The sequence below is a fragment of the Gadus morhua genome, chromosome 14 (assembly GCF_902167405.1).
Source record: "Gadus morhua chromosome 14, gadMor3.0, whole genome shotgun sequence".
Lineage (NCBI taxonomy): Eukaryota > Metazoa > Chordata > Actinopteri > Gadiformes > Gadidae > Gadus > Gadus morhua.
Window position 1 is genome coordinate 25,716,534 of NC_044061.1, and position 27,711 is coordinate 25,744,244.

A 27,711-nucleotide genomic window follows, 5' to 3' on the forward strand; every position below is an offset into this window, starting at 1 on the left:
GATCGCTTTCTGTCTGCGGACCCCAATCCCCACCCCCCCCGTCCCCGTCCGCCTGCTTCCACGCATCGAATCAAAGCAACGCTCTGTCATTAGAAGCCAACGGGATCCAGGAGGAAAAAGAAAACCTGACGCGAGGCTTAAAAGAAAGGGAGTTGTCGTGTTTGATCATTTATTACACATTTAAAGTGGTTTGGAAATGAGTGAGGGCGGCGCGGTCTAGCATCCATAATTGGTGATTCCTTTTTCTACCGTCGGTGCACCAGGACTCGTGATCCCAACCGAAACAGGCAGGAAAAACACAGAGAGGAAGAGGAGGAGAAATACCAAAAAGACGAAGAAGGAGGAGAAGAAGAAGAAGAAGAAGAAGAAGAAGAAGAAGAAGAAGAAGAAGAAGAAGAAGAAGAAGAAGAATGAGAAGAATGAGAGGAAGAAAAAGAAGAAGAAGATGAAGAAGAAGAAGGAGAAGAGAGAAGTGAAGAAGAAGAAGAAGAAGAAGAAGAAGAAGAAGAAGAAGAAGAAGAAGAAGAAGAAGAAGAAGAAGAAGAAGAAGAAGAAGAAGAAGAAGAAGAAGAAGAAGAAGAAGGAAAAAAAACAAGAACAAGAAGAGAAAAAAAAAATCCATTCCCTCAACAAAGCGTTTGTCATCGGTCGGCAGTTGCTCCGGGTGCGAGCGTGGATCCCATTTGTATATCAGTGCACAGCTGTCATCGGAGCCCTGCTGGACGCCTTGGCCCTCCAACAGACAGAGCGGAGGACGTCTACCCACTGCTTCCGCAGATGGCACGGATGCTCCCGGCTCGCTCCCCACAGACTGCCACTCATTGATCTCTCCGGCTAACCTCCCCGCAGCAGGCCTCCGCGCGCTGGTTTATTTATCATCCTGGCATTTACTATTAAGGCCAATAAAGTTTGACATGTGTGGGTTTTAACTGTAGGGGGCACTGTGGTTTTTATGCAACAGGCAGTTAGTTGTGGTGGCGCTGGAGGGGGTGATCGGGGGGGATTTAGATTTACAGGCTGGCAGGCAGAACTGTCAAACGTTTATAATGTCATTCTGTACCTCTGCTTTGCTGTTTGTCTTTGTCTATCCCTCTCCCTCTCTCTCTCCCTCTCTCTCTCCCTCTCTCTCTCTCTCTCTCTCTCTCTCTTTCCCGGCCTGTAAGCCATATATTCCCCAGGTCCAAATCCGACCTATAATTCACTAGTGTTGTCTCTCACCTTGACGTACACCGGGTAAACGTGTAAAGCATTCCGGTGGGATTTGCCCCCATTTTAATAACAGAACATTTCAGGCAATGTGTAGGTGTGTGTGTTAATGTGTGTGTGTGTGTGTGTGTTTGCGCGCCTGTGTGCGCGTCTGTGTGTTGAAGCTGGAGTGGATATCAGTTACTAGTTTTTAAGGATCCTGGCGAAGGCTCCAGGAAACGCTGAGCTCCAGCCCAAACAGCTCATCCAAAACCAACACGGGGGACAAGCAGGCAATTTTGGAAATGCGGTTTTTCAGTTTCTGCGCATATTTTCCACGGGGCCGCGGCGGTGGGGCGGTTGGGGCCGTGACGAAATCCGCCGGGCGTTGGCGCGAGTCCAGCCCCTTTACCTGTGTGAGTGTCAGAGCAGCGCCGGGGCTAATTACCCCGGACAGTAAACACGCGGATTGTTCTTGTTGATATCATACAGACCCCATTACGTTGGCTAAACGCGTTGGACTCGCCGCTAAGTTGTGTTCTCTCCGAAAACGAGGAACACGCTTCCGTTGCCGTATTAAATTACGTGCCAGGCCGGCCTCCAGGGGGAGCCATTGTCGGAGGCCCCTCGTTCGCTCCGACTTTTGTTTTACTGCTCCCGACGCCGGCCAGAGTTTAGGTGAGCTTTTGTGTGGCAGTATTGATTTATGGCTGGAGAGCGAGGTGTACTTCTCTCTGGGGTTAGCGGCCTGGCTCGACGCGAGGGTGTGTGTGTGTGTGTGTGTGTGTGTGTGTGTGTGTCTGTGTGCGTGTTTGTGTGTGTGTGTGTGTGTGTGTGTGTGTGTGTGTGTGTGTGTGTGTGTGTGTGTGTGTGTGTGTGTGTGTGTCTGTGTGTTTCTGTGTGTGTGTGTTTGTGAGAACAGTGGCTCTCAGACATCACTGACACTCTGTCCAACCACTGGACCAAGACCCAATGATTAGAGTCTGTGGTCTGCGGTGTGTGTGTGTATGTGTGTGTGTGTGTGTGTGTGTGTGTGTGTGTGTGTGTGTGAGAGAAAGAGTGTGTGTGTGTGGGTGTGTTAGTGCATATCTCATATTGCTAGTCACTTAGCGATGATACACAAAATAACAAAACAACCCGAACACACCCACACAGACGCATACGTGGAAACACACACACACACACAGCCATACCCACGCACACATGCGTGTGAACACACACACATACGCCAACATACACACACACATACACTCCAAAACGCTCAATCACTGTGTGTCCGCATGGTCCTGTGCTGTAGAGGTGACTGCAGAGCCCTCATTAGATTCTATGTTTCACAAGCAGAGCTGGGATAGTAAATCTCCCTGGCTTCCATGTTATTGTAGCTGGCAGTCACAGGCCGCTCTCTGTCTCTACTTTATTAGAGCTCATACGCACATTCCATGTCATGTGGGCCACTTTGACCAGAATTTGACACAACAATGGAAACTTATGCTTGTTCGAGACAGGGACCGCAACATGCAACCAGAAAGAGAAGGGTTCGATCTCTCAAAGAAGCCCTTTGAGCCTTCCAGCTCGAAAACAAAACCCAGACTGTGAAAACATCCCATTTGTGTTTGTTGATAAGACCGCGCGAGAGAGAAAGCGTGAGGCCCGTGTGGAAGGACAACTGCGTAGGAGTTTGAAGGCCAGAGCTACAGCAGTTGATTTGGTCGGGGTGGCATGTGGCTCAGGAGGTAGAGGGGGTTTGGCTGGTAACCAGAAGGTTGCTAGTTTGATCCCCGGCTCCTCCTAGCGTCGAGTGTCAAGGTGTCCCTGGGCAAGACACCTCACCCTAGCTGCTCCCGACGAGCTGGCTGTCACCCTGCATGGTTAACACCGCCGTTGGTGTTTGAAAGTGTCCATGAATGGGTGAATGTGGGTAGGTAATACTGTAAAGCTCAATGGGACCCTGTCCCGCAATCCAATGGCCTCCTCTGCACCGGTAGACCTACGGTCTTTGGCCCCTTAAATCAGATCACTTCTGTACGTATATATTGTTTTAACATCACACATGTGAAGGGCCCCCCAGCCCATGATGTCTGTGGGCCAGGGCCCTGGTCTGCTCGTCTGCCTCTTCCTCTGCGGTTCCACCGGCCCTGACTGTGTGATAGAGCGCTGGCCGAGCAGGGGCCCACTACGACCGGCTCAGATGTGTGCTCCTGATTATGAAACTCCTTTTTTAGTCACTGACAGACATGGTAATAAATGTGTCCATAAATTGAATTTGGGGCTTTTGCAAAAAAAAAAAATCGAAAAGAAAAAATGAAAGAAACAGAGGGAACAGGAATATATCTAAGGAGCGTTTCTGCTGATTGTCTCCAGCCCACATGGCACGGCTTCAGTTGAGTTCTGGCGGGAAAGCTGATCCGGCTGGGGTGGGGTGGGAGGGGGGGGGGGGGGGGGGGGGGGGGGGGTTCTGTGGGACGCATGCCCAGCCAAGCAAAATAAAGACTGCTTTATAGCTATTTGAAAAAATCATTTGATTGAGTTTGCACAAATAGGATGGCAGTCTCTCTCTCTCTCTCTCTCTCTCTCTCTCTCTCTCTCTCTCTCTCTCTCTCTCTCTCTCTCTCTCCCCCCACTCTGTGTGTAAATGCTTTTCTGAGATTTTGTGGGCTTGTATGTTTGTGTACTTTTGCGGGTTCTTTATTTCTGTCTGCCAATGTGTGTGCATGTGTGTGCATGTGCATCGGTGTGTGTGTGTGTGTGTGTGTTTCTGTGTATGTGTGGGTGTGTGTGCAGTTGTGTACTTTTGTATCTTTGATGTCTCAGCCCTTCTAGCTTCATTACTTCTTTCTTGCGCAATTTACCATCCAGTGTAGCATAATTTGGAATGATTATCGAGGTATTTTTTTTAGGATACAGACGAAGGCATACAGAAGAGTAAACTGAGCCAGGTTCTACTAAGGGCTTTAGTCAAAGCAGAGCTGACAGCATCACTGCTCTCTAACATCAGTGCCTTCTGATTCATCGCGATTCGGGGCCAAAATCCTACTTAAGAGTTCCAGAAAAACGTGAGGACGGTTTGAGACGTACTTGTTTTTGCAGCGGGGCAAGTAAACACTTACATGTGCAACGCCATTGCACAGAGATCCTCCAGTTGTCAGTCACCTGCGCATTTGAGGTCATCTGATAAAAACAGTACATTTCAATTAGCGTCCGCCTCATGTAAGCGTGTTTGTCATGAGGCTGTCATGGCGTACACATGGTTACAAGCTCAGATAGGCTTACAGAAGCAAGAGTCAATTTTGTACCTCGGTGCAAATATGTCAGCCAGAAGCGCCACCCAATCGAGACTCGCACAAAGACAAAAAATACAAGGACGAGTGAAACCTTACAAGGCTGTGTGATTAATCCTGTTCATGGCGCTGTGTTATTGTGTAAGTAGTTAGCTCAACGTGAGGCTCAGCCAGTGAAGCAGCACCAGCTATCTCTTACTTTGAATCCCAATGTGACTGCGAGCTAACACCAACGTACCAGAAGTGAGACGTTGTGTAGGAAGACAACTGAGCCTGGATCGTCTTTGTATTCTTCAGAGGAGATGACAGATGAAGTAAAGAATCAGTTCATCCACTCCACCTCACATATCGTAAGCCTCCTAGCATAATTGCCTGAGTCAGATTTGGGAGATTTTTAGATCCAACAGAACTCTACTCTACTAACGCTGCTGATTCACTGTGCCTCATTTTCTAAATCCTAAGCCAATCAGAGTGCTTTTTACATTCGATAATCACTATCTGCCTAAGTCATCTAGTGGAATTTCCAGTTTTGATGCTTAACACAAGACAAACCTTAAGATATGACCTGGAACATTCAGGCCGGGTTTAGACGCTGGAATCCAACACGATGTTGTGAACCTGCCAGGCCTGCTCCCTCTCTCTCTCTGACTCGCTCTCTACCTCTCTATCTCTGTTTCTGTTTATCACTGTGTCACTGTGATAAACAGAATCTATCTATCTATCTATCTATCTATCTATCTATCTATCTATCTATCTATCTATCTATCTATCTATCTATCTATCTATCTATCTATCTATCTATCTATCTATCTATCTATCTATCTATCCCTCTGTCTGTCCGTCTGTCCGTCTGTCTGTCCGTCTGTCTGTCCGTCTGTCTGTCCGTCTGTCTGTCCGTCTGTCCGTCCGTCCGTCCGTCCGTCCGTCCATCTATCTATCTATCTATCTATCTATCTATCTATCTATCTATCTATCTATCTATCTATCTATCTATCTATCTATCTATCTATCTATCTATCTATCTATCCATCTATTTGTTTGGCTTCATCTGTTCTTTAACTTCCCTCCGACTTCTTTATCTATCTCTGTGTGTTTCTATCTTTCTTTCCCTCTTTGAAACTCAAATTCTCTGGCTTTGATTGCTGCTCGCGCCTCCTTGAAGTGTGTGTGTGTGTGTGTGCGTGTGTTTGTGTGTGTCTGTCCTGTGTGTCTGTCCGTGTGTCTGTGTGACTGCGTGATTGTCTGTGTGATTGTCTGTCTGTCTGTCTGTCTGTCTGTCTGTCTGTCTGTCTGTCTGTCTGTCTGTCTGTCTGTCTGTCTGTCTGTCTGTCTGTCTGTCTGTCTCTCTGCGTATCGGTGTTTCTGAGTGTCACCTTCGCTTCTCCGCAGACAGGAGCATCAGTCCTCCTGCATGTCATCATCTGGGTTACATAAGCTACGTTTCCTCACCCTACAATGTTGCGGTTGGTCTTTCCTCCTCCCGTCCAGTCCAGTGGTATCGCTCTGAACTCCTGCTGCCTCCTGCTCCAATTCACGGAAAACACAGCGCAAGAAAGTCCAGCGAGTTTATCGTGCAAACACACACTTAGATTCGTGTTGAAATGTCCTTTTCTCTCGAACATTGTTTGACCTACAAGGATTTCACAGAGCTTGGTTAACACCTCCATAATAGCATTGAAATGTTTGAAGTACTGTGTATTATCACAGGTCATATTCCAATGCTTTTTTCCAGTTTGATGGAAACAAGTTTGATTTAGCCCCAATGAATACAATTTATACATATATTCCGAGGATAAATTTGTCTTTCTGATTCCAAGAAACGTGAAGTCAGGTATCAGTGTAACACATAAAAAGATAAAGTATAAAACAAAAAAGTCAACACACACAAGCCTACCTCCACCTCTAAAGACTGTATTCAGTCGCCCTGCTCAGTGCCATTGTTGTTCCTATTTCCCCATTCACCATCTTACTCAATAAAAGAAGCCAATACATCACTTAGCTGCCTCTGTGGCTACGGGGGTGTTGCTGTTGGAACATTCTGGTGACACTCACACAACCAGAACCTTCTCCCCTTTCCCCTCACTTTATAAAACCAACATTGTGAAAATTACATTTTGGTCGCAGCGTCTAATAAATCGCGGCCAAGTCTGGCGGGTGAGGTGGAAACAAGATGGCGGCGGCCGTGGGGAAGCGTCGGAGCGGTGGTGTGTGGACCAGTGGCCAGGCGATGGGCCGGCCACATTAGAGAAGGGGTTTGTTAGTCCAGGAGAGCTGAGGGGAAGGGGGACTCCGTGGGCAGATTAAAGGCCTGAGTGCCTGTGTGGGGGTTCAGGAGCGATATATATTATAATGCTAAATGTGTGTGTGCGTGTGTGTGTCCGTGTGTCTCTCAGTACGTCTCTCTGTGTGTGTGTGTGTGTGTGTGAGTGTGTGTGTGTGTGTCTGTCTGTCTGTCTGTCTGTCTGTCTGTCTGTCTGTCTGTCTGTCTGTCTGTCTGTCTGTCTGTCTGTCTGTCTGTCTGTGACTGCGACTGCATGTGTGTGTGTGTGTGTGTGTGTGTGTATGTTTGTTTATGCATGCATGTGTGCTTGTGTGTGTGTGTGTGCATGTTTGTGTATGCATGTGTGTGTGTGTGTGTGTATGTGCGTGTGCGTGTGCGTGTGTGTCTGTTTGCATGTGCATTCATGTCTGTGCGTGTGCATGCGTGTGTGATCGTGTGTTTATTGTGTATCCATTCTAATTTCATTTCCCGGAGGAATTAATCCCAACCCCAGTTAGAATTTCACAGAAGTGGCACAAGAGTCGATAGTTTGTTTTAAAGCTCTGATATCGAGATACAGCGAGAAACATTTTTCCTGGTCAGATTCATCTGTTAGCTCGGAACAGAAAGCGTTTTGCAAATGAAAGCTCTTCTTAATAGAATAAAAGCAGCCTGCAGTAAGAGGATTCCTTGTGGGACCTCGGAGGTGCGCGCTGCCTCCCAGCTCTGGGCTGTTAGCAGGAACCAGTGTGGCTAGTCACTGTTGTCTGCCTCAGGGTTGATCCGTGGAGGATTCCCCTCCCAAGAGTCTGTTTGACTGGAACGCTTATTTAATGTCATCAACGGCTAATTAAAACGCACGCGTCTTCAACAAATCTGCCACTTGACCCAGAAACATTCGGTGCCACTCATGCACTTGAAGGAGGAACAAGCTGTGTTTACCCTGCTTTAGATTTTCCCTTTACACGACAATCCCTGCAAAACTGGTTAGGGGCTTGTTTGATACGGCAGCGTTCATATTTACGTTGTGTGTTTAAAAGATGTAGGCATCGAGTGCGATGATAATGGCATCCAGACTTGTGCTCGGTTTAATTTGTAGCTGGGTACAGAGTCATCTCTCACTCCGATTATAGCCCTGTGTAAACCACGCAGTGCCTCTTCTCTCTGCGTCTGAGTCCCATCTCCCTCATCTGGATGTGTTTTGCTTTCCCAAACAAAGCACGCTCCTTAGTTATCTACATCACGCCCCGCCCGCAAACTCATAAACAAGTGGTTTGTAGGACTTGATTTCCACAATGGTTTAAGTGAAAAGTTGGACTGTTTGTATGCAAATGTGGAGAGGATTCGTCTTCCCTAATGCTTTGCATGTTGTTGCTAGTCCACATGAAGGTACGCCGACGTGATTTGATTCTGTTCAATTGGAAATGCTTACATGACACGGCAATAAGGAAGCCACTTCTGTGTACAGGCTTCTATTAGAATGGCGCGCTGTGTATCCAAGATGTATAGAGCAGTACTTAAACACCATTAGTACTCATAACAGTCAACCTCTCGTGTTATCTCACGATAGTCATGTCCGTATGCGGTTAACTGAGGTTCAGTGTCGCAATGGGAGGAGAACAGTAGAAAGTTAATCAGTCACAAACGTGTACAGGTTTCCTCTGATATTTGTGGCCCCTGCACTACTGTATGATCCAGCATGCAGTTACGGTTTGCTCAGGATCATGTGGGGCCGAAAATGTAGAAGAGACGAAGACACACCGCGAAAATAACTTGTGTAGTCTAAATGACTCTCTGCGTCGACTTTGTTCTTCAGGTTGGACGGATGGACTGTTCCGGAACAATGAGTGAACTACTTAGTAATGACAGATGGGCAGCGACGAAGAAGATTTGTTTATTTTACAAATCGTAGCATGAAACCTCCGCTGTGTTCCAGTCTACATAAATGAATCTGTTTCAGGTTTTCGAAAAACCACAGTCTATAAATAAATCAACCAAGAAAAATGGAGCTTTCTCTTTTCAAAAACATTATGAATATAGCCACTTGAGATTGGAATGGCAACTTAAAAAAACATAATAATAAGTCCTCCATCCACAAAAGATATAAATGCTATATGGACTGCTTTTATATAGCGCTTTTCTAACCAGTGGCCACTCAAAGCTTTTTTATTATATTACCTAACATCAACCCATTGACACACCGACAGTGGAGTCAACCACGCAGGGCGGCAGCCAGCTCGTCTGGAGCAGTTAGGGTGAAGTGCCTTGCTCAGGGACACCTCAACACTCGAAGCCCGGGATCGAACTAGCAACCGCCTGTTTACCAGCCAACCCGCTCTACCTCCTTAGCCACATGCCGCTATGAAATTAAGGGTCATCATTTGATCTCCTCCTGTCCCAAAAAACAAACACAAAGTAATCATTCACCGGGTTTCTTGGAATGGCAGAGAGGGGTCCGAGTGGGCTCTCCTATTGGAGTTCCCTGTGAAGAACACAAGTCCCTGCACCAGGGCCAGGATTGAATGATCTCGTGCTGGTGACTGGTGTTCATTTCCCAACACCCGGTGCACTTTAAAGCCGCTGCAGATTTCATAAGGTCTTCACACATCTGTGGAATGGAAACCAAAGTAAGAAGACGTACTCTGCTGCCGGTGTCTGGGACGGTAATTCTGGGATATATATATAAACGATATAACACCCGTCCTCATGGTTAAAGCTTCTCTTTCACACCACCTCTGTGATAATAATTTTCTCCATTTCATAGAAGGTAGCACATTGTGCCCCGCCACACTTTAATCCGTTATTAAGGAGCAGGGTTTACCCAGCAGCATATTACGTTTTTTCTCACTCACACCCGAGCCTGAGATTTATAGCTTCTTCTCGACATCTGGGTAGCTACACATGGCATCCCGGTCTCTGGTGCTGCTGGTGACCGCAGAGGCGCTCTTCATCATCCGTCACTCACCCGACATCCTCATCAGTCAAAGAAACATCTCAGCCTTTCAACTTTTTCCCCGCGCCGGTTTTTCGTTTGAGTTGTTTTTTTTGTCCCCGATCTACAATTCACACGTTTGCCAAGGGCTTTCTCCCAAGGCTTACATCGCCTCTCACATTCATCTCAAATGTGAGGAATATTCAGAGAAACAAATGGTGTAAAGCAATGGCGGTTCTACACGGGGGCCTACGGGGGCCAGTGCCCCTGTAGACATGTCCCTGGCCCCCCCTGTGGCCCCCCCGTGCTGACCAAATAAATCAATTATGTTTTTAGTGATTTTACGGAACTAATGCGACGCATCGTTCTACACGGGAAAATTTGAGCGGGGCACCCAGACAACGTGCTGCTGCTGCTCTGTCAATGAGAGCTTAGCGACTACTCTTGGAGAAAGGAGCCACGATTTCTCCTGTTGCAAGAGTCGAAGCTAAGCAAAACGATTTCATTTCGTAAGTGACTTGTTGTTCTAGCCAGGTCAGTGTAGTTCCTCGCACTGATGATGAAATTAAGTTTGTAAATGTCTGGTCTCGATATATTTAGAAACTTAATCATATCTAAGCAAACTCCAAATGTCAGTATCCTTGCTAGGACTAGGTTACAAAATGTTGTGATGTTAACCACGTATTTTGGCGTGGTTTTGGCTGCTGCATTGGGGTAACCAATACATTTGAGTAAAGAGTAGTAGGCTATCTTCTCGTGTTAAGTAGGGAGGGATGCTTATGCAACGAAATGTAATGCATGCCCCAACGTTTTTATATGTTCTCATAGCATCTATCGTTAAATGAGGAAAGAACAGTAGAACAGGGAAGTTCCCTTTGAGCTCTTCAGACTGTGCAAAGTGCTGTAACCCTTTCTGTAGGCTCAGCCTCTTGGGAACACAGTTCCTCCGCACTGAAACTGATAAAATAAATTGGAGGTTTTCTTCAAATTGACACACTTTATGTTGTACTTTTTTTTTTTTTTTTTATGTTTTATGGCCCTACCTCTCATGCACGCTTGTACAAAACAAATGTTTACATGATTTTGATGATTTAGGGCATAAGCTCCATCAATTTAAGATATTTTGACAGAAAAATACAGACTGTTGCGCTTATAAACTCTTATACAAATTAAATGTTTGATGATTTTAAATTAAAATAAAGCTTATAATCTTTAAATATATATTTTTCTTATATATCTGCCTTTCTTTGGCGCCCCACTGGTTAAACACTGGTCCCTCCTTGGCCCCCCTAATAAAATTTGTCTAGAACTGCCACTGGTGTAAAATGAGGAGCAGGAAATAAGCCATTTGGCGTTATAGACTATAATGCCGCCAATGGACAGAGAGGACCAAGGCTTTGTCATCTCTCGTCTGCAGGGAAGTTTGTGGAACCTTGTGCTGAGACCCAGACTCAGTGTTCCACTAAGCCCCAGGGTGGCTGTGTGTTTGTTGGGGATGTCAGTCGTATCACAGGCCGGTATAGGAGGTATTCTTTTCTTACAAGGCCCGATGTTGAACCTGTGCCTTAGAGATGATCTTGACGCAAAACGAATCGGAACACTTCTGCAGTTGTTCCTTCATTAACATGGCTTGGCTGCTCTGCACTTCTTAGCTTTACTTAAATGCTTCCATAAACGATTTGTACTTGCAAACATTTTGAATTGAGCTCCACTACCATACCAGACACATCACTTTACATCCAAGTCGACACGTTATTATGATCATTGTGATTATTGGTATCGGCGACCAGACTGAAGACTGAAGTGCCCGTGGACAGGGTACAGGGCACCAGGCTCCGGCTAGTACAGTAGGGCAAGCAGCCAGAGAGCTCAGCCAAGAGAGAGGCACCCCGGGCCCCCTGGACCAGAGGGGCCAGGCCGGGATTAACTGGATTGCTGAGGAGCACCTGTCTGTCACTGACGGATCCCCCTCCTGGCAGAGGCCCCAGAGGGATCCAGGGAGGGGTGGGCCCCGCCATAACTTCCTCCTGCCCCCACTGCCCCCCCATCCATACTCCCCCCCCCCCCCCACCGATGCCATTAAAGCATTAATGTTTTTCCTCCTTCCCAGCCCTCTTCCTACGTATTCCCTTACCACGTCTGGACTTCTGCAGGGGGCTTCTCGTTGAAGAGGGGGGGCTTCTGGTTGAAGTTGGTTGGTGGTTTGGGGGGGTTTGGGAGGAGCTGCTGGTTCAGTGACCAGCTGTGAGCCAGCTGTGCGCCATCGAAGCGTTGAGTGGCGTGGCTGAAGGCCTATTATCTCCCACCACACACACCCTCTCTCCGCCTTTCACAGCCCCGAACACAGCCCCGTCGACGCGCTGGGATGGAGTGGCCTGAAACCCCCAGCCCTGCACACGCCCGGTGCGCACTCACACACACACACACACACACACACACACACACACACACACACACACACACACACACACACACACACACACAAACAAAAACACACACCAAAACACTCGCATACACACACACATACGCGCACACAAACGGACACACAAGCAAAATGACTCATTAACAGATGATGTCACCAGCTTGCATATACTCACATCCATTAAATCTCGTACCATGTCTCTTTATCGCTCTCTCTCTCTATCTCACTCTCACACACACATACAAACACACACACACACACACACACACACACACACACACACACACACACACACACACACACACACACACACACACACACACACACACACACACACACACACCCACACACACACACACACACACACAAATACAAATACACACTTATGCGCTGGTTTACAAGTGGCCTTTAAGCTCCCTTTCCGTCTTCTGTGCGTCACTGCTTGTGACACACACACACACACACACCACACACACACTCACACACAGCTAAACAAGTCATTAGAGCATGGGTTGTATGATCCATGCAAACAGCCTTATCTGCGTCTCCTCAGTTGGCCTGCCTGTTGCCCAGCCGTCCGCCGGCCTGCACTGCTGCTAGGATATGAGCAATTAGCAAGGAAGACCTTTGAGCACTGCCAACTGATCGGCCGCCAGTCATTTACTCTGACATTTCGCCTCGTCTCCTGTCGCCGTCGCATTGTGTTCCGCCCACGGTACCAACAACAACCCACCGAGCATTAATAACCGACGGAGAAGAAGCAATGTCTTCATTCTGTCCCCCGTCCCCCACAGAACGTCCACCAGTTGAACCTGTGGGAACAACTTATGAGGAAGAGATAGAGAGAGAGAGAGATACAGGCCGAGAGATGGGGGGCCACGGGGGTCTTCCTGAGCGGGCCCGTGGGGGAAACGCGTGACAGTTACACCGCTCAGCGGCCAATTAAATGTCCTCTCAGCTGTTGATTTAACTCACTGACCTTACCTCTTCCCTACAGTTTGTCTTATCATTTCCGGAAAGGCGGGTCGCATCTGTGTATGTAAAGTGGTCCGGTTGACCTCTGGCACCGGGGGGGCAAAGGTCACAGTGCACCCGCTGTATATTTCACTTGGCACAGCGCAAATACGTCAACGGCTTCTTCTTCTGGGAATTTGGGAGATGGGGGGGGGGGGGGGGAGCATAACTAAGAGAGGGCTCCCCCGAGACCCAAAGAGAGCTATCTGTTATTACTCGCAATTACTCTCCAATCTCCCGCTCCATCTACCTGTAAAATGACATTAGGCATGCCTGTTCTCATGGTCTTCATGAGCGGAGGCTGCTGCGCCACTCGGGGGGGGGGCGATGGGGCTCCCGTGGGACCCCAAGGTCCAAACGGCCTGCCCTCCAGTCATCAGCTAACCAACCGTGGACTCACAGATCTCAGAGAACAGCTCAGTCATTCACAAGTGAAGGCTCTTGTCTTTCAAAGGAGCAGTCGAACGGGAAAGGAGGGGAGGTGAGGGGAGGGAGGAGAGGGGAGGGGAGGAGAGGGGAGAGGAGGGGAGGAGAGGGAAGGGGAGTGGAGAGGAGGGGGGGAGGGAGGGGAGGAGAGGGAAGGGGAGTGGAGAGGAAGGGGGGAGGGAGGAGAGGGGAGGGGAGGAGAGGGGAGGCATGGGGAGAGGAGATGAGGGAAGGGGAGGGGAGGGGAGGGGAGGGAGGGGAGGGAAGGGGAGGGAAATGTCGGGGAGGAGGGAAGGGGAGAGGATGGGAGGGGCGCTTCTGTCTTACCGTGAAGTGAGAGCTGTGTGTTTGTGTCCGTCTTTCTGTCTGTCTGTCTGTATAGTGTGTGAATGCGTGGGAAGGGGGGGGGGGGGGGGGGTTAGGGCCTCCGCGGTGAGGAGAGGCAGTGGGGCAGTGCCCCCCCCCCCCCCCCCCCCCCCCCCCTCTCTGTTGTCTCCAGTCACTTCATTGTGCTTGACCTCCTTTGGAGGAGAATAGCCAGAAAATGCTGCTCAGCTGGGGACGGCGGGGAGCTTTCAGTGGCTATGGCCGCGCTACGTATCCCATCACCCTCCACTTCCTGCTTCCTGCTCCGCGGCTGACAAGGGGACTGATCACCGAGGGTGAATTATGTCGCTGGGTGGCGGCGGAACGGTTAAGGTTGTTTAAGGTTGTGAACGCAACACAGCGAGTGCAACACAGTGAAGCCAAGCAGACCGGATCCGACCGGACCTAACCGAGCCCGGCCAAACATTACCGGGCCAAACTTGCCCAAGCTGAGCGTTTCAAGTGTGGAACCGACCCATTGTTGAGGTTCTGCTTACTGTCGTGGAGAATATTATAGATTTCATATTTGGGTCTTCCAGGAGTTCCACTCTAGACCGCTTCTCATGCAACTTTTTGAAATGCACCGATGCCTACTTTTTGTTTTACACATCAATAAACACACACAATAATTATGCATGCGTGACTGCACACGAACACACACACATGCACACACACACACACACACACATAGACACACACACATGAGACACTAACACACACGTTGGCGCTTGAAGCCGGGTAGCTCTCACACCGGCCTCATTTGCATGGCAATGCCATTATCCGCCAGTGAGTTGTCAGGCTGAAGTGGCTGACAATGCGCCTGACAACAAGTTTATCTAAGCACAAAGAAAAGTTGGGAAGAATGGAGTACTTTCACTGCTTTCTCCTTCTTCCTGGAGATTTCCAGAAGACACTAAAAGTCCTCCCGGGACCTCGACACCACCCGATAGAGCCGGTGTTTATACCCCCTGTGAAAGGTCACTGCATAGCGTCATCACGTCAAACTTCTGAGGGCGTCTGTGGCTGTTGTTTCTCGTCTCAGGCCCCAAACGGGTCCTCATCAGTGCCGTCCTGTGTCTCTTTCTCCTCGTTCGCTCCATCATTTTCTCTGTCAAATAATTTGTTTGCCTTGCATCACTATGAAGGAATTAATCGAAATGGTTGGATGATTAAATCGAAATGGTAGTTACTATAAATGAACAGGCTGTATCTATATTGGCCTTGCTGTCAATCAACCATTCCGATAACGAAACGTTTACTTCAACCCGTCATGATTAATCATTAATACACGATTATAGCAACACCAAACTGAACAGGTTGAATACAAATGTTTCCCTGCTTGTCTGCCTTCATTAACGCCAGTGAACATTGGATTGTCTTCATGCTCCGCTGACTCCCAGTCGGGCCAGCCTGGGACACCCCTGGATTCAATATCAGGGGGGGACAGCTCAAAGACTAGCAGCCTCATCGTTGGACAGCAGAGGCCTCCCACCTGCATCACACACAACGTCTGATAAAACCCTCATAAACCCTGTCCGAGAGGGGACAACTCCGGTGTGTGTTTGTATAACTGTGTGTGTGAGCGTGTGTGTGTGTGTTTGTCTGCATGTGCGTGTGTCTGTTTGTGTGTGTGTATCTATGTCTGTGTCTGTGTGTGAGTTTCTGTGTGTGTCTATGTTTATGTGTGTGAGTGTATGTCTGGAGCATGAGTGTATGTATGTATGTATGTATGTATGTATGTATGTATGTATCTATGTATGTGTGTGCGTGTATGTGTGTGTGTGCATGTGTGTGTGCATACGTCTGGTTTGCAGGGGAAGAGCAAACAGGACCTGTCTGGGTCATGCTTCTACACGGTGGAACATGAATAGGACTATCAGGGTTGTCCGTGTTTGAATAAATGACTCGCTTGTGGTGTGTTGCGAAATCCAGCGGGCCGATAAGTAGCGGCGGCCGTGTCCACTGCTTGTACAGTCCCACTTGTTTCTGTGTCATGCTGATACGTCGACCGAGCCCTGGACGGATAAACAGTTTCCTGGTAGACAAAACCTTCCACCTCTCACATTGTGCGCTGCTCTGTTCCGCAGAGCAATGATTAGCCAGTCGACCGCTCGGACACGCATACCTCGGGATCTCGTTCTTACATAAACACACGGATATGTGTGCGTGTGTGTGTGTGTATGGGTATATGGGTGCGCAACTGCGCACACACACACACACACACACACACACACACACACTGAAAGACATACACACACACACGCAAAAGCACAGAACCACACACCAGCAAATATCCCCATCCGTTAACACATTTGCTAACACAACATTGCATGAACTGTTTTTATATGTCTTTACAGTCCGTTTAGGAGAAGCCACATGAAGTGTACTCTGAAGCAAAGTACTGAAGCAAAGCTCTCTTTAACTAGGCACCTAGGAGAGAAAGTGGCGTAGTCATGGTGCTCTGTCTTATCATGGGAAGCAGAAGTGGGGTTGCGGCGAGAGATATTTCACATGATCAACGTTCAGACACAGTTCAAAATTCACTTTTTGACCAAGACACACACACACACTCACACATGTACATCCATACACAGACAGACAGAAACACATGCACAAGAACTCAAACAGCCAATCCCAAACACACACACACACACACACACACACACACACACACACACACACCGAAACCCACAAATGCACACACATAGACACACAAACACTCAGACACACACACACACACACACACACACACACACACACACACATACACAGACATACAGACACGTGGCCCACAGTGACATAGCAGGGCAAATATTACGCAGGTCTCATTTAGAGTGTGTGTACTACATAAAGGAGACCTTCCTGTTCGTGGGGAGCTGATAGCAGGGGGATGGATATGAGCGGCTGGAGGTCAACCAGGTGAACTCCTGCTGAAGACGGTTTCAGTTCTGAGGGGAAAGCGGGAAGGAGAGAGGGGGGGGGGGGAGAGAGAGGGAGAGAGGGGGGAGAGAGAGAGGGAGGGAGAGAGAGGGAGGGAGGGAGAGGGGGGAGAGAGGGAGAGGGAGGGAGGGAGGGAGAGAGGGGGGGAGAGTGAGGGGGGGAGGGAGAGAGAGAGAGAGAGGGAGGAAGGGAGAGAGGGGGGGAGAGAGAGAGGGAGGGGAGACAGAGGGAAAGAGAGCGAGAAGGAGGGAGAAAGAGAGAGACAGAAAGGGAAAGAGATGGAGGGAGTGAGAGAGAGACGGAGAGAGAAAGAGAGTGCCAGAGAGGGAGGGAGGCAGGGAGAGAAAGATAGAGAGGGAGAGCGAGAAAGAGAGAGAGAGACAAAAAACAGAGCTCCCAGCGATCAGCGTTCAACTTCCTGCAACGCCCCCCCCCCCCCCCCCCCCCCCCCCCCCCACACACACACACACACACACACACACACACACACACTCCTCCCCCACCCCTCCCTGCCCCCTCCCTCCGCCTCCACATTACCATTATTAAAAAGGAGAGAACTCTCTTAATAAACTCTATTAATCACGCCGAGGGAGTCGGTCCATTGGTTCACCCTCTTGCGGGGGTCTCTAATCCATCACGCGGGCCCGTAATGTATTCAGGGGAGATGTACGGCGGGGACCTGTTTGACAGTGTTCCAAGGAAGAGGAATTTATTAAGTCTCCTTCAGCTAGTCCGACGCCTCCACTGCCGCCCCCGCCCCAAGAGTCAAGGACCGCGGCTAGCGACCCTGCTACCACGATGCCTCGTACTCCCCCCCCCCCCCCCCGCCCCTACCCCCTTCTCCCCAATCCACCCCTCTCCACCGCCCGAAAGAGTCATGGACCATGGCTGCCGACTCTACTACTGCTACGCCTCTTCCTCCACCCCCATCCTCCCCCCCACACGGCCACTCCCCCACCCCCCTCCCCCGCCCCAACCTCCCCCACCCTCACCCCGGGGGCTCTGAACTCAAAGGGAAAACGACGAGTGTTTCAAAATGTATGAAGTCTTCACAAATATTAGAACCGTCCAAAATGTGTCTCTCTCATTATCGGTGGTGAGTGAACGTCTGCTGCCTGACGGGGGTGGGCGGTGTTCGTCAGATCTGCTCCTCCGAGTGTAGTGGAGGCACCGCCCGTGTGTGTGTGTGTGTGTGTGTGTGTGTGTGTGTGTGCGTGTGTGTGTGTGTGTGTGTGTGTATCGTCCCCCCCCCCCACACCTAGCTGTGTCGGCCCCTGTGTTGAGACATCGCTCTCTCCTGTGAAAACTCCTCGCAGAAGCCGGGGAAAATACGTGTTATTAGTTCACGCGTGGGGGAGACATTCCTGCTCTGGCGGGGACTGGACACACCAGGCCGAACCGAGGCGGCAGTCTGCGTCCGCCTGCGCCCGCGACGTGGGTGGGGTTCATGTTGGTGAGGTGCGGTCTACACTCGTCTTATGAAGGCCGTCCCGTCCGGTACCGGTGGCGACGTCTCCAGACTATTTCCGTCCTGGAGACTTCTTCAAAATAGCAGAAAATGCTGCAATCCGGCGTTTCTTTTTTTATGTTGGGTTTTACACACAGGGCTACAAATAGATGCATTATAAACACTATTGTGGGGGCGAATGAATGAGATGAAATGAGCGTTAGGAACATATGCATGCCGGGGTCACACCAAGTTTTATGGGGAGGAGGGCGTTATAAAAAGGCCTTATTGCCTCTGCTTTGTCCGTGGCTGGAGCGAGGGGAGAGTTCTGTGCCCCGCTTCAAAGCCCCATTTCCATAATTGCCCTGTAACTGAGGCTCGTATGGGGGCAGGAGAGGCGAAGGAGAGCAGAGAAAAGCACAATCTTTCAGCTGGATGAACGGCAAAAGGGCCCCGACGCCTCTCCCTCTGTCTGCCCCCTCTCCTCACCCCTCTCCCCCTCACCCCCACGCCCCCGCACCCCACTTGTTGCCTTTCGGATTCAGTCAAGAGTTCCTCTCGCGGATCTCCACCAACAATAGCCATGAAATCACAGCCTCCCTCTCTCCCGTCTACAGCCCCAGAGAATGTCGCTCCTGCTCTGCCCTTTTGTCCTGCAGTGATGCAGGGAGCAACGAAACTGCCCTCTCTCTCTCTCCCTCCCATTCGCTCTCTCTCTCTCCCTCTCGCTCTCCCCCCTCTCTCTCTCTGTGTATCATTCCCTCTACCGTCTTTCTCTCTCTCTCTCTCTCTCTCTCTCTCGCGCTCGCTCTCTCTCTCTCTCTCTCTCTCTCTCTCCCCCCCTCTCTCTCTCTGTGTATCATTCTCTCTCTCCCTCTACCGCTCTTTCTCTCTCTCTCTCTCTCTCTCTCTCTCTCTCTCTTTCTCTCTCTCTCTCTCTCTCTCTCTCTCTCCCTCTCTCTCTCTATTCCCTGGCTATTCTTTAACATGTTGCTGCACTTTCACTTACATTCTCAATAATGAATGCCCCATAAAACATGCAGGAGACACAGAAGTCGCATATCTTTGGCAGGAGTAAAATGGAGACCTGACCCCCTCTCTCTCCCCCGTCCCGCCCCCTCTCTCCTTCTCTCTCGGCGGTGTGTAACGGCTGTAACCAGTAGCAGCAGATTGTTCTGCTCCGCGTGTCCTGTGTACAGAAGTATGCAGTGTGTGAGACATGTGTTTTCTGAGAGCCGATCTTTTGCCCCTCCTCACATGGTTCGCGGACGGATAGGGGCCCGCGTCCTTATGTGTGTTTGTGTGTGTGTGTGTGTCTATTCGCGCGTGTGTGTGTGTGCATGTGCGCGTTCATGTGCATGTGTGTGTGCGTGTCCGTGTCCATGTGCGTGTTCGTGCGTGCGTGTGTGTGTGTGTGTGTGTCCATGCGCGTGCGTGTGTGTGTGTGTGTGTGTATGTGCGCGTGTGCGAGTGTGTGTGTATGCGCGTGTGTGTTTGTGTGTGCACGGGGATGAGCCTTGGCAGGCTAGTGGGCGGGGTAGTGGGCACCGGCCCACAGTTGCTCATAAAAGGATTACCCCGCTGCACAAAGACAGTGGCCGCCTCAAAGCTCCACTATAGGGCCACAAAGGAGGGGACATTTGTCCGTCCCGCTGGCTATGGGGGTGGTGGAGGAGGTGCTGGAGGTGGTGGTGGGGGTGGTGGAGGAGGTGGTGGTGGAGGAGGTGGGAGTGAAGGGTTGTAGGGGATGGGTGGTGGAGGTTGTGGGGTAGGAAGTTGTGGGGTTAAAGATTTGGAGGAGGTGGATGGGGTATCGATGGTGATGGTGTTGGTAGTATTGGATTTGGATGGTGGTGCTAGGGTGTCAGTAGTGGTGGTGGTGGTTTCAGTGATGGTGCTGGAAGTAGTAATGGGGGCAGTGGTGGTGCTAAGGTATCAGTCGTTTTAGTGGTGGTGACGTGTCAGTGGGGGTGTCAGTGATGGTGGTGGTGGTGGTGTCAGTGATGGTGGTGGTGGTGCTGTTTGGGTATCAGTGTTGGTTGTGGTGGTGTCGCTTGTGTTTGTGTTGCTGGGGGGCTGCAGCGTCAGAAAGGGGAGGGGTTGGCGAAGGGTGGAGGAGTTGAAAGCACAAGACGTGACCCTCCTTTATGTGGATCCTCCTCCTTTTTCACTGAGCACCTCCGAAACCCCCCCCCCCCCCCCCTCCGCCCCTTCACCCCGATACCCCGACCCCCCCTCCTCCCCTTCCTCTCCGTCCACGGTGCCTCCAGTGTTTATTTGCGGCTTGGATTCTGCCCATTCAGGCAGGCCTCTGATGGCTCCATCGGCCCCTCCAGCTGCCCGCGGCCGCCCCTCTGCCGGCCAATCAATGGCCGTTCCAAAAGACACGTTGGATACCCTTTTAATGATTCCATCCGCGGCGACATTCCCCCTGTCGGCAGCCGGGTGGAGGGGCTGCTTCGCCGACGCCCGTGCGGTGGTGCACAGGGCTGTCGAGCGGTCTTGATAGGGGAAGCTAACAGCGGGGGGTTGGGGGGCAACGCGCCCTCGGGACAACGCCAGCGATGTGATTAGTGGGGAGAGTAAAACGCCATTTATGTGGACGGGCGTCAAAAGGAATTGTGTTCCCCGGTCCCCATTAACGCCGCGGTGAAAAGGGAAATAATTGTTTATAATTATGATGATATAAATTGCAGAGTATATATCTGTCTTAATGTCCCTGGAGAGGGACCGTATGACTTGTTTTATAGCTGCTGGTGTTTGACACTAAACCTTAAGAAACACCAGGGTACACCCGGTATTACCACACATAGCCTAACTCACGCACACGCACACACGCAAACACACACACACACACACACACACACACACACACACACACACACACACACACACACACACACACACACACACACACACACACACACACACACATACACAAGCGCACACACAAACACACACACACACAAACGTACGCACACACACACACACACACACACACACACACACACACACACACACACACACACACACACACACACACACACACACACACACACACACACACACACACACACACACATGCGCGCACGCACACACGGTTAATAAAAACCTGTGCCACAGCAGCAGGACATGCCCTATAAGGCCCTGTGGATTCAACTCCAGCCTATGCCTTAGACATAAGAAATGGTGTCATTGTTGATTACTCACTACTCATTAGTGAGCCATCTCATCTCAGCAGCCAGTCGGTGTGAAGCTCCGAGCTGCTCCGATGTTAGTTACCGTAATGATTCCGTTTGCTCTTTGCAGAACTGAGCAGGTTGAACACGTATGGCGACATGAGCGGCATGCGTGAAGGGCGCGATTTCCACGGCTGCCCTTCGTTCACTTTAACCCGCATCGCTATTTCAACCAAATGTAATGTTTTGTCAACATTATTCCGAATATTAACGTTGAAAAATGTATGCAGCACCGCGATTGAGAAAATAACCTGTAGCATTGCGATGCATTGATCGCAGAAAGGACATAAATAGGTAGTAGGCCTGATGCAGGTTAGTGTGACACTAGCGTTACACTATTCGGCCTACTTTCATCACCAATCTGTGTTGAAAACACACGTGAGGAATTAATGCGTCAATCATGACCACAACATGCCCTACATTAAAAACAAAAATAATCCCAAAAGTTGGCCTACCAAATAAGGAGAAAGTCATTTCTGATCGAATAAAGGGGGGGCAAGTAGGCCTATTCACTGATCAGCTGTCAATACAATAACACCGAGTGAAGATGCTGGTCAGTTGAAAACTTTCAACAATAGGTCAAGGACTTAATTAATCATAAGGACAAGCATCGTATCCTGTTCGTTCTGTTGTTATTTTCCCGATGATCAAATAAGGATTCAAAAACGAATTAATGAAACAGAAGTAACGATAGTGAACACCTTTTTAGAGCCCATTATATTTCAGCTTGTCAAATTTCTGCTGAAATATTTAATTATTTGCATTTAATAAAAATGAGTTTCGTATTTACCAACAATGCAAAACAGAATTTGCTTCAATTGTCTACTTAACTGATTTAGATTAATCCCTGTTCAAAATATTTCTATAAACATTCGGGTAGGCTACTTCTATAGAAAGTAGGCCTACAGCTATTTAAAAAATATTTTACTTGCCATCAGAGGTGCACTGATTAATATTTTGTATTTTCTATGTAATTATAATAATTTAATTTCAGTTTTTGCAATTGCTATTTTACCAAACATTACAGTTTCCCATCTGTGCGTGTGTGAAACGTATCTTAAAGCATGTTTAAATTTGCAGGATGTATTATTACATTTACGAGGCTAAATTGTATCATCGAAATGTGCTTTATATGTTCTTTATATTCAGAATAGTGCGGACTCGACGAGGCCCGGCCTCTTAACGAGCACTGCACAGCATGGCCGGCTGGACTCGACTGTAGAGGGAGCTGCAGCACCAGATTTACATACACCTCTGATCAGAACTGTTCAAAGTGATCCTTTCAGGGATACACAAACTAAATGTTTTTTTTAAACAAACGAATGGCCGAACTGTATTTGTTTATGCAGGGAAACAGACGTTAAACCGAGTTGACACCACTGCGTTTCATTGCCCATTTTACATCGTATAAGAACATAGGCACGTTGCAGAGCAAGACTGAACCACTGTACCGTTGCCAGACCACGCACCACTGGATTTCCGATAGTAGGCTACTTTCATTTACTATAAATATTACAAAAAGTCAAATTTTAGCCACAGAGAAGTGTGTTTAAAAAGCGCCGTCCCAATACACAATTAGGCGTCGTCATGGCACTGCGCTGTTGCACTTTTAATTATTTAAATGATAAAACAACACCTTCAATCCCGATCGGAATAGCCTGGAAATGTGCCTGAACATTTTGCCACGTTGGACTCTGTAGCGTGTAGAGCTAATCTCTGATTCCACAACAGCAACAGCCTGAAACAGCCTGAAACAGCCTGAAAAAGCCCCACCGCGCGACATATTTATCATGCCAATGCTGAATAAATCACGTCATTAAATGAGAAATACTTCGGCCAAAGGTAAACCAGTTCTTTAAAGTTGCAGCTGTTCATTTATTAGCCAAAATATAGACTTTCTTGTACAATTTGGTTCACAAGTATGTACATTTTCTTAACTTTATATACAAAACATTAACATCAAATCCTCACAGAACTTACAAAAAATAAGAAGAAAAAAAGAAAAGAAAACGCACAGAATACAGGTTTTTACATTATTACATTAGCAGTTTTACACAGGACATGCTTACAATGTAATTATACAGAGATGTAGTATTCTTATTTAACATTCCATACAAAAGATTTAAATGAAAACTAAGAGGAGAAAGCCTAGGGGAGAACGCCTCTGAACTCATGGTTCACAGGCCCAAAAAAATTTAGTTGGCCTGTCCTATAAAACAACTATTAGTAACTTCATGAAGAGCCTAAACAGAACGTGATATAAAAGTGACGATTGCTTTCCAAAAACAAGCCTTGGTGATTGTGTGGTGGATTTGAATTTTGCTCATTTGCATGAGCATATATGTAAATAGCAGAGGCCCTGGACGAAGCCCATAACAAGGATGCAAGTCGCGTCTTCAAGCGCAGAAAAAACTAAATAAACTGCATGTCGAATTTCACAAATATAAATATGATATGGTATTTAAAAAGGATAATTTCCCAGTGGCAGCCTCTTATCGTCGTTTGAACTGGCGCTGCAATTGTTTTTTAATAGCCATTTTAATTATCTGCTTTGAAGGCACATGATCTCTCTGAAATAATGGTACTTAAACATCCTTGAAAAAGCATTAATTTAAATATATATTAAGGAAATCCAATACGGATGCAGAGAGTTTGGTTTAAAAAGAAAAGTTGGTGTGAGAGATCAAGCCTTTTGAATATACATGCGCCTCGGCCTTCAGTAACAAAAGGAGAATAAAAACAATAATGGAGGCAACCATCGAAACATGTGAGGATTTGACTGCCTATGTACAGCCTTTCAGAAGGCGCTCAGCACTCGGTTCCAAAACTATTATTTGATTCGCTCAATTCAAATCATTCACACACCTTTAGTATTTTCTATCACGTGGGTATTACATTGGATACACACTTAAACACACACGCACAAGCACAAGCACACGCACAAACACACACACACACACACACACACACACACACACACACACACACACACACACACACACACACACACACACACACACACACACACACACACACACACACACACACACACACACACACACTCGTATGCTCCCTGTTTGGCCTCGAACATATGTCTGTGTTCACCGGTGAATAGTAGTAGGCTAATAAAGAGGTCAAAAAAAGGGTTTGAAATAATAATAAAATTAATAATAATAATAGCAACGAATAGGCGCACCGGAGATATGGTGACATGCTGCGGAGTCTCAGTGTCGGGGACATGTACCTGTGCCTGTGGTTTCTGAGCTATGGTTCTTGTCTTCTGTTTGCCTGCTGTACAGGGCGAGGCCGTTGGCCTGGTTCGCCAGTCCGAGGTAATGGTTTGAGTTCAGTAACGCCAACTGGTGGGCTGAGAAAGCTCGGTTCGTCCAGTTCTGGATTTTCCCAACAGGACAAGAAATTAGTCTGTGCGGAGTGAGGAGAGTCTGAGCGGACGGGCCATGCACCGAGCTGCCGTTCATCTGAGGAGATTTGCGCGGATTGTCAGGGGCTGTAGCAGTTTCTGCCAAAGACCAGATTTTGGGTTTCTGGGTCGGGGCATTGGCGCTGTTCTCTGAGGGCGGGGAGTTGACGGACGCCGGGTTAACTTTCAGCGGTTCCCCACTGGGCTCCGACGCTTTAATTTCAAAAGTGTGATGGTGATGATGGTGGTTGTGCAAGTGCTCGCCCCTTTCCACGTGGATCTCTTTGCCCTCTTTCCCTACGGCTTTAATAAACCTCGGGTCGGGCCCTGGTAAATCCTCATAGCCGTCAGAAATTTCAGAGTCACTCCTGCCGTCTAATTTATTATCGGAGTTCAGATCGTCCTGGTCGTCCAAATCGTCCTTATTCTCGATATTCTCCGTGTCGATGTTCTCCAGATCGATCTCCTCCTCGTCCTCCCGCTTGTCCCCTTCGTCTCCTTCATGGTCGCTGTTGTAAACATTCCCCTCCTCATCCGTGCGGCTCCTGGGGGTCCAGGTCATCTTGTTCTCCTTCTTTAGCCTCCTCCTGGCGTTGGCGAACCAGGTGGAAACCTGCGTGAGGGTCATCTTGGTGATGATGGCCAGCATGATCTTCTCGCCCTTGGTGGGGTAGGGGTTCTTGCGGTGCTCGCTGAGCCAGGCCTTCAGGGTACTCGTACTCTCCCGGGTCGCGTTCTTTGGTCTCGACGGGTCGCCAAACTGGTACTGGCCGTAGGGGTAGAAAGCTGGGTGGTGGTGGGCGAACCCTGGGTGTTGGACGCCCGGGCTGTCCTTCAGCTCGTACTGAGCACCCTGGAAGACAAAGAGACAGCACCAACAAGGTGTTTAGTGGAAGGTAAACAGAGACTCGCTTGTGCTGCACGACAATTGTTTTTCTGGTTATTCATTGGAATAAAAAATACCGCAGGTGTATTTTAGATGCTTTAATACCATTCTGATACTTATAATGTTTCCATTTTGGATAATTAGTTCCCTTTTTGGTGCATTACGCGCAGGATTATTTCGGATGTATTTCGCTTGGTGTGGGGACGCATTAGGCCTATACCGAATCCAATAGTTTACCAAAGCTTAACCAACTCTATCAAGGCTCCCCTCTACCGAGAGAGCCCCGTTTCTACTTTACCCCTACTCATTACGTCACGTTCAGTTGTCCAGAATAAGTTTCGGTCGCTTTTGAGCGGACTTCTGAGTCCCCTGTAAGCATTCACGGAGAATATCTAAAAGCAAACTTCCCTCGATCGCCATCTGTAAGAGTTCCTCCCTTGGTACAGCCTTTTTCTAAAACTTGCTCTATGGACATTGACGCGTCTACTTGTCTACACTACTAGGTAGGGAAACAATAAAAAAAACTCACCAATTGATTGAAAATGGATATTTCGTTGGAGTAGGGCAGAAACGCTCCATAGCCCTGCGCGGCGGCGGCGAAAGGCGATCCGTACATAGTGGACAGGACGTTGGACAGAGCTCCAGACGGGCTGAGCTCCGTCCCGGCCCGGGCACCGCCACCGCCGATCCCCTGGCGCTCCGGCGGGTATATCGGGCGGATGTACTGATATCCCAGCTGCGGGAAAGACATGGTGGTAGAAAAAAGTCTGCTACAATCACACGGTGAAGCGTTGGGTCGCCGAGGTATCCACTTTACGCGCACCAAAGTCGAAGGGAAGTCTATATCTCCTCGGAAAACAGCCCAGTGTAAACGATCCGATGCCGCTCGCCACCTTCTCTTCCCTATTGATCTGGACGGACTAAGGTCAGGTCCTTACAGATTGCTTTAGATTATTGGGACTCGTTGCTCAGATTGACATTTCTAGTCGTTTTGAAGCCCCTCCTATTTCTCAAATCTTACCCCCTCGCATACACACTCCCTCGCTATTCTACGTCTCTCGCTCGCTCCCCCCCTCCTTCTCTCTCTCTCTCTCTCTCTCTCTCTCTCTCTCTCTCTCTCTCTCTCTCTCTCTCTCTCTCTCTCTCTCTCTCTCTCTCTCTCTCTCTCTCTCTCTCTCTCTCTCTCTCTCTCTCTCTCTCTCTCTCTCTCTCTCACCCCCTCCGACTCCCTCTCCCTCTCTCGTCTGAATAAGTGCACTGACGTTGCAAGCTCTTATTTGAATGGGTCTCAAATCTCATTTTATGGCTCGCCAATCATTTCATTTGTTATTTGTTCGCTCCAGCCCTACCCCCTTTTTAGTGCTAATTCACAATTTGTGGTCGTTTGCAAAAATAGTAAATATTTCAGCGGTTGTTGACTGATTAAATTCGCAGGAGCTTTTGCTTCGCTTTGCTCCTTTTTTCTGGTGTGTGTGGAATCGCTCAACGACGATCTAGTGAAGTTGTCTTTGTGGAATAAACTTGGAGAGTATAACCTCCATGGCCCGAGTTAGAGAAACACCGGTGAGGAGTCCATCGGTTAGGCGCAAGCTGTGTCTTCTTACACCACTTGAGGTGTTACAGGCTCCTCGTGCAGCAAGCGAATCGGAGTCAATTCATTCTTTAATTTGGAACATCAAACGGTGCGCATGTAGCCACTTGACATCAAAGACAGATCCGAGGAAAGGCGAAAAGCCCCGCGATAAGCGCGTGCATGTAAAGTACCGACAATGACCGCGATAACAATTAAGAATTAAAAGGACCGGAGCAGACCAGCTCGTTTGGGTATTCGGGGAAAGCACGACAAGAGAGGAGCACAAGTGACAACTTAAAAAAACAAACACAAAAAGGTAAAT

At 48.7% G+C, this 27,711-nt stretch overlaps 1 protein-coding gene across 1 annotated transcript; it reads right to left on the reverse strand.

Annotated features, from left to right (window-relative positions):
* Positions 1-23,346: 23,346 nt before the first annotated feature.
* irx3a (iroquois homeobox 3a) lies at positions 23,347-26,876 on the reverse strand. Its single transcript, XM_030377664.1, has 2 exons — positions 26,346-26,876; positions 23,347-25,783 (listed from the first exon to the last, which is right to left on the reverse strand). Exons 1-2 carry the CDS (start codon positions 26,565-26,567, stop codon positions 24,734-24,736), a joined length of 1,272 nt encoding a protein of 423 aa, XP_030233524.1. The 5' UTR covers positions 26,568-26,876; the 3' UTR covers positions 23,347-24,733.
* Between the last annotated feature and the right edge of the window lie 835 nt (positions 26,877-27,711).

Coding starts and splice junctions, on each gene's coding strand:
- irx3a (XM_030377664.1), bottom strand. CDS start 26,567: ATGTCTTTCCCGCAGCTGGGATATCAGTACATCCGCCCGATATACCCG. Junction 25,784..26,345: donor TATCCATTTTCAATCAATTG/GTGAGTTTTTTT, acceptor TTTGTCTTCCAG/GGTGCTCAGTACGAGCTGAA.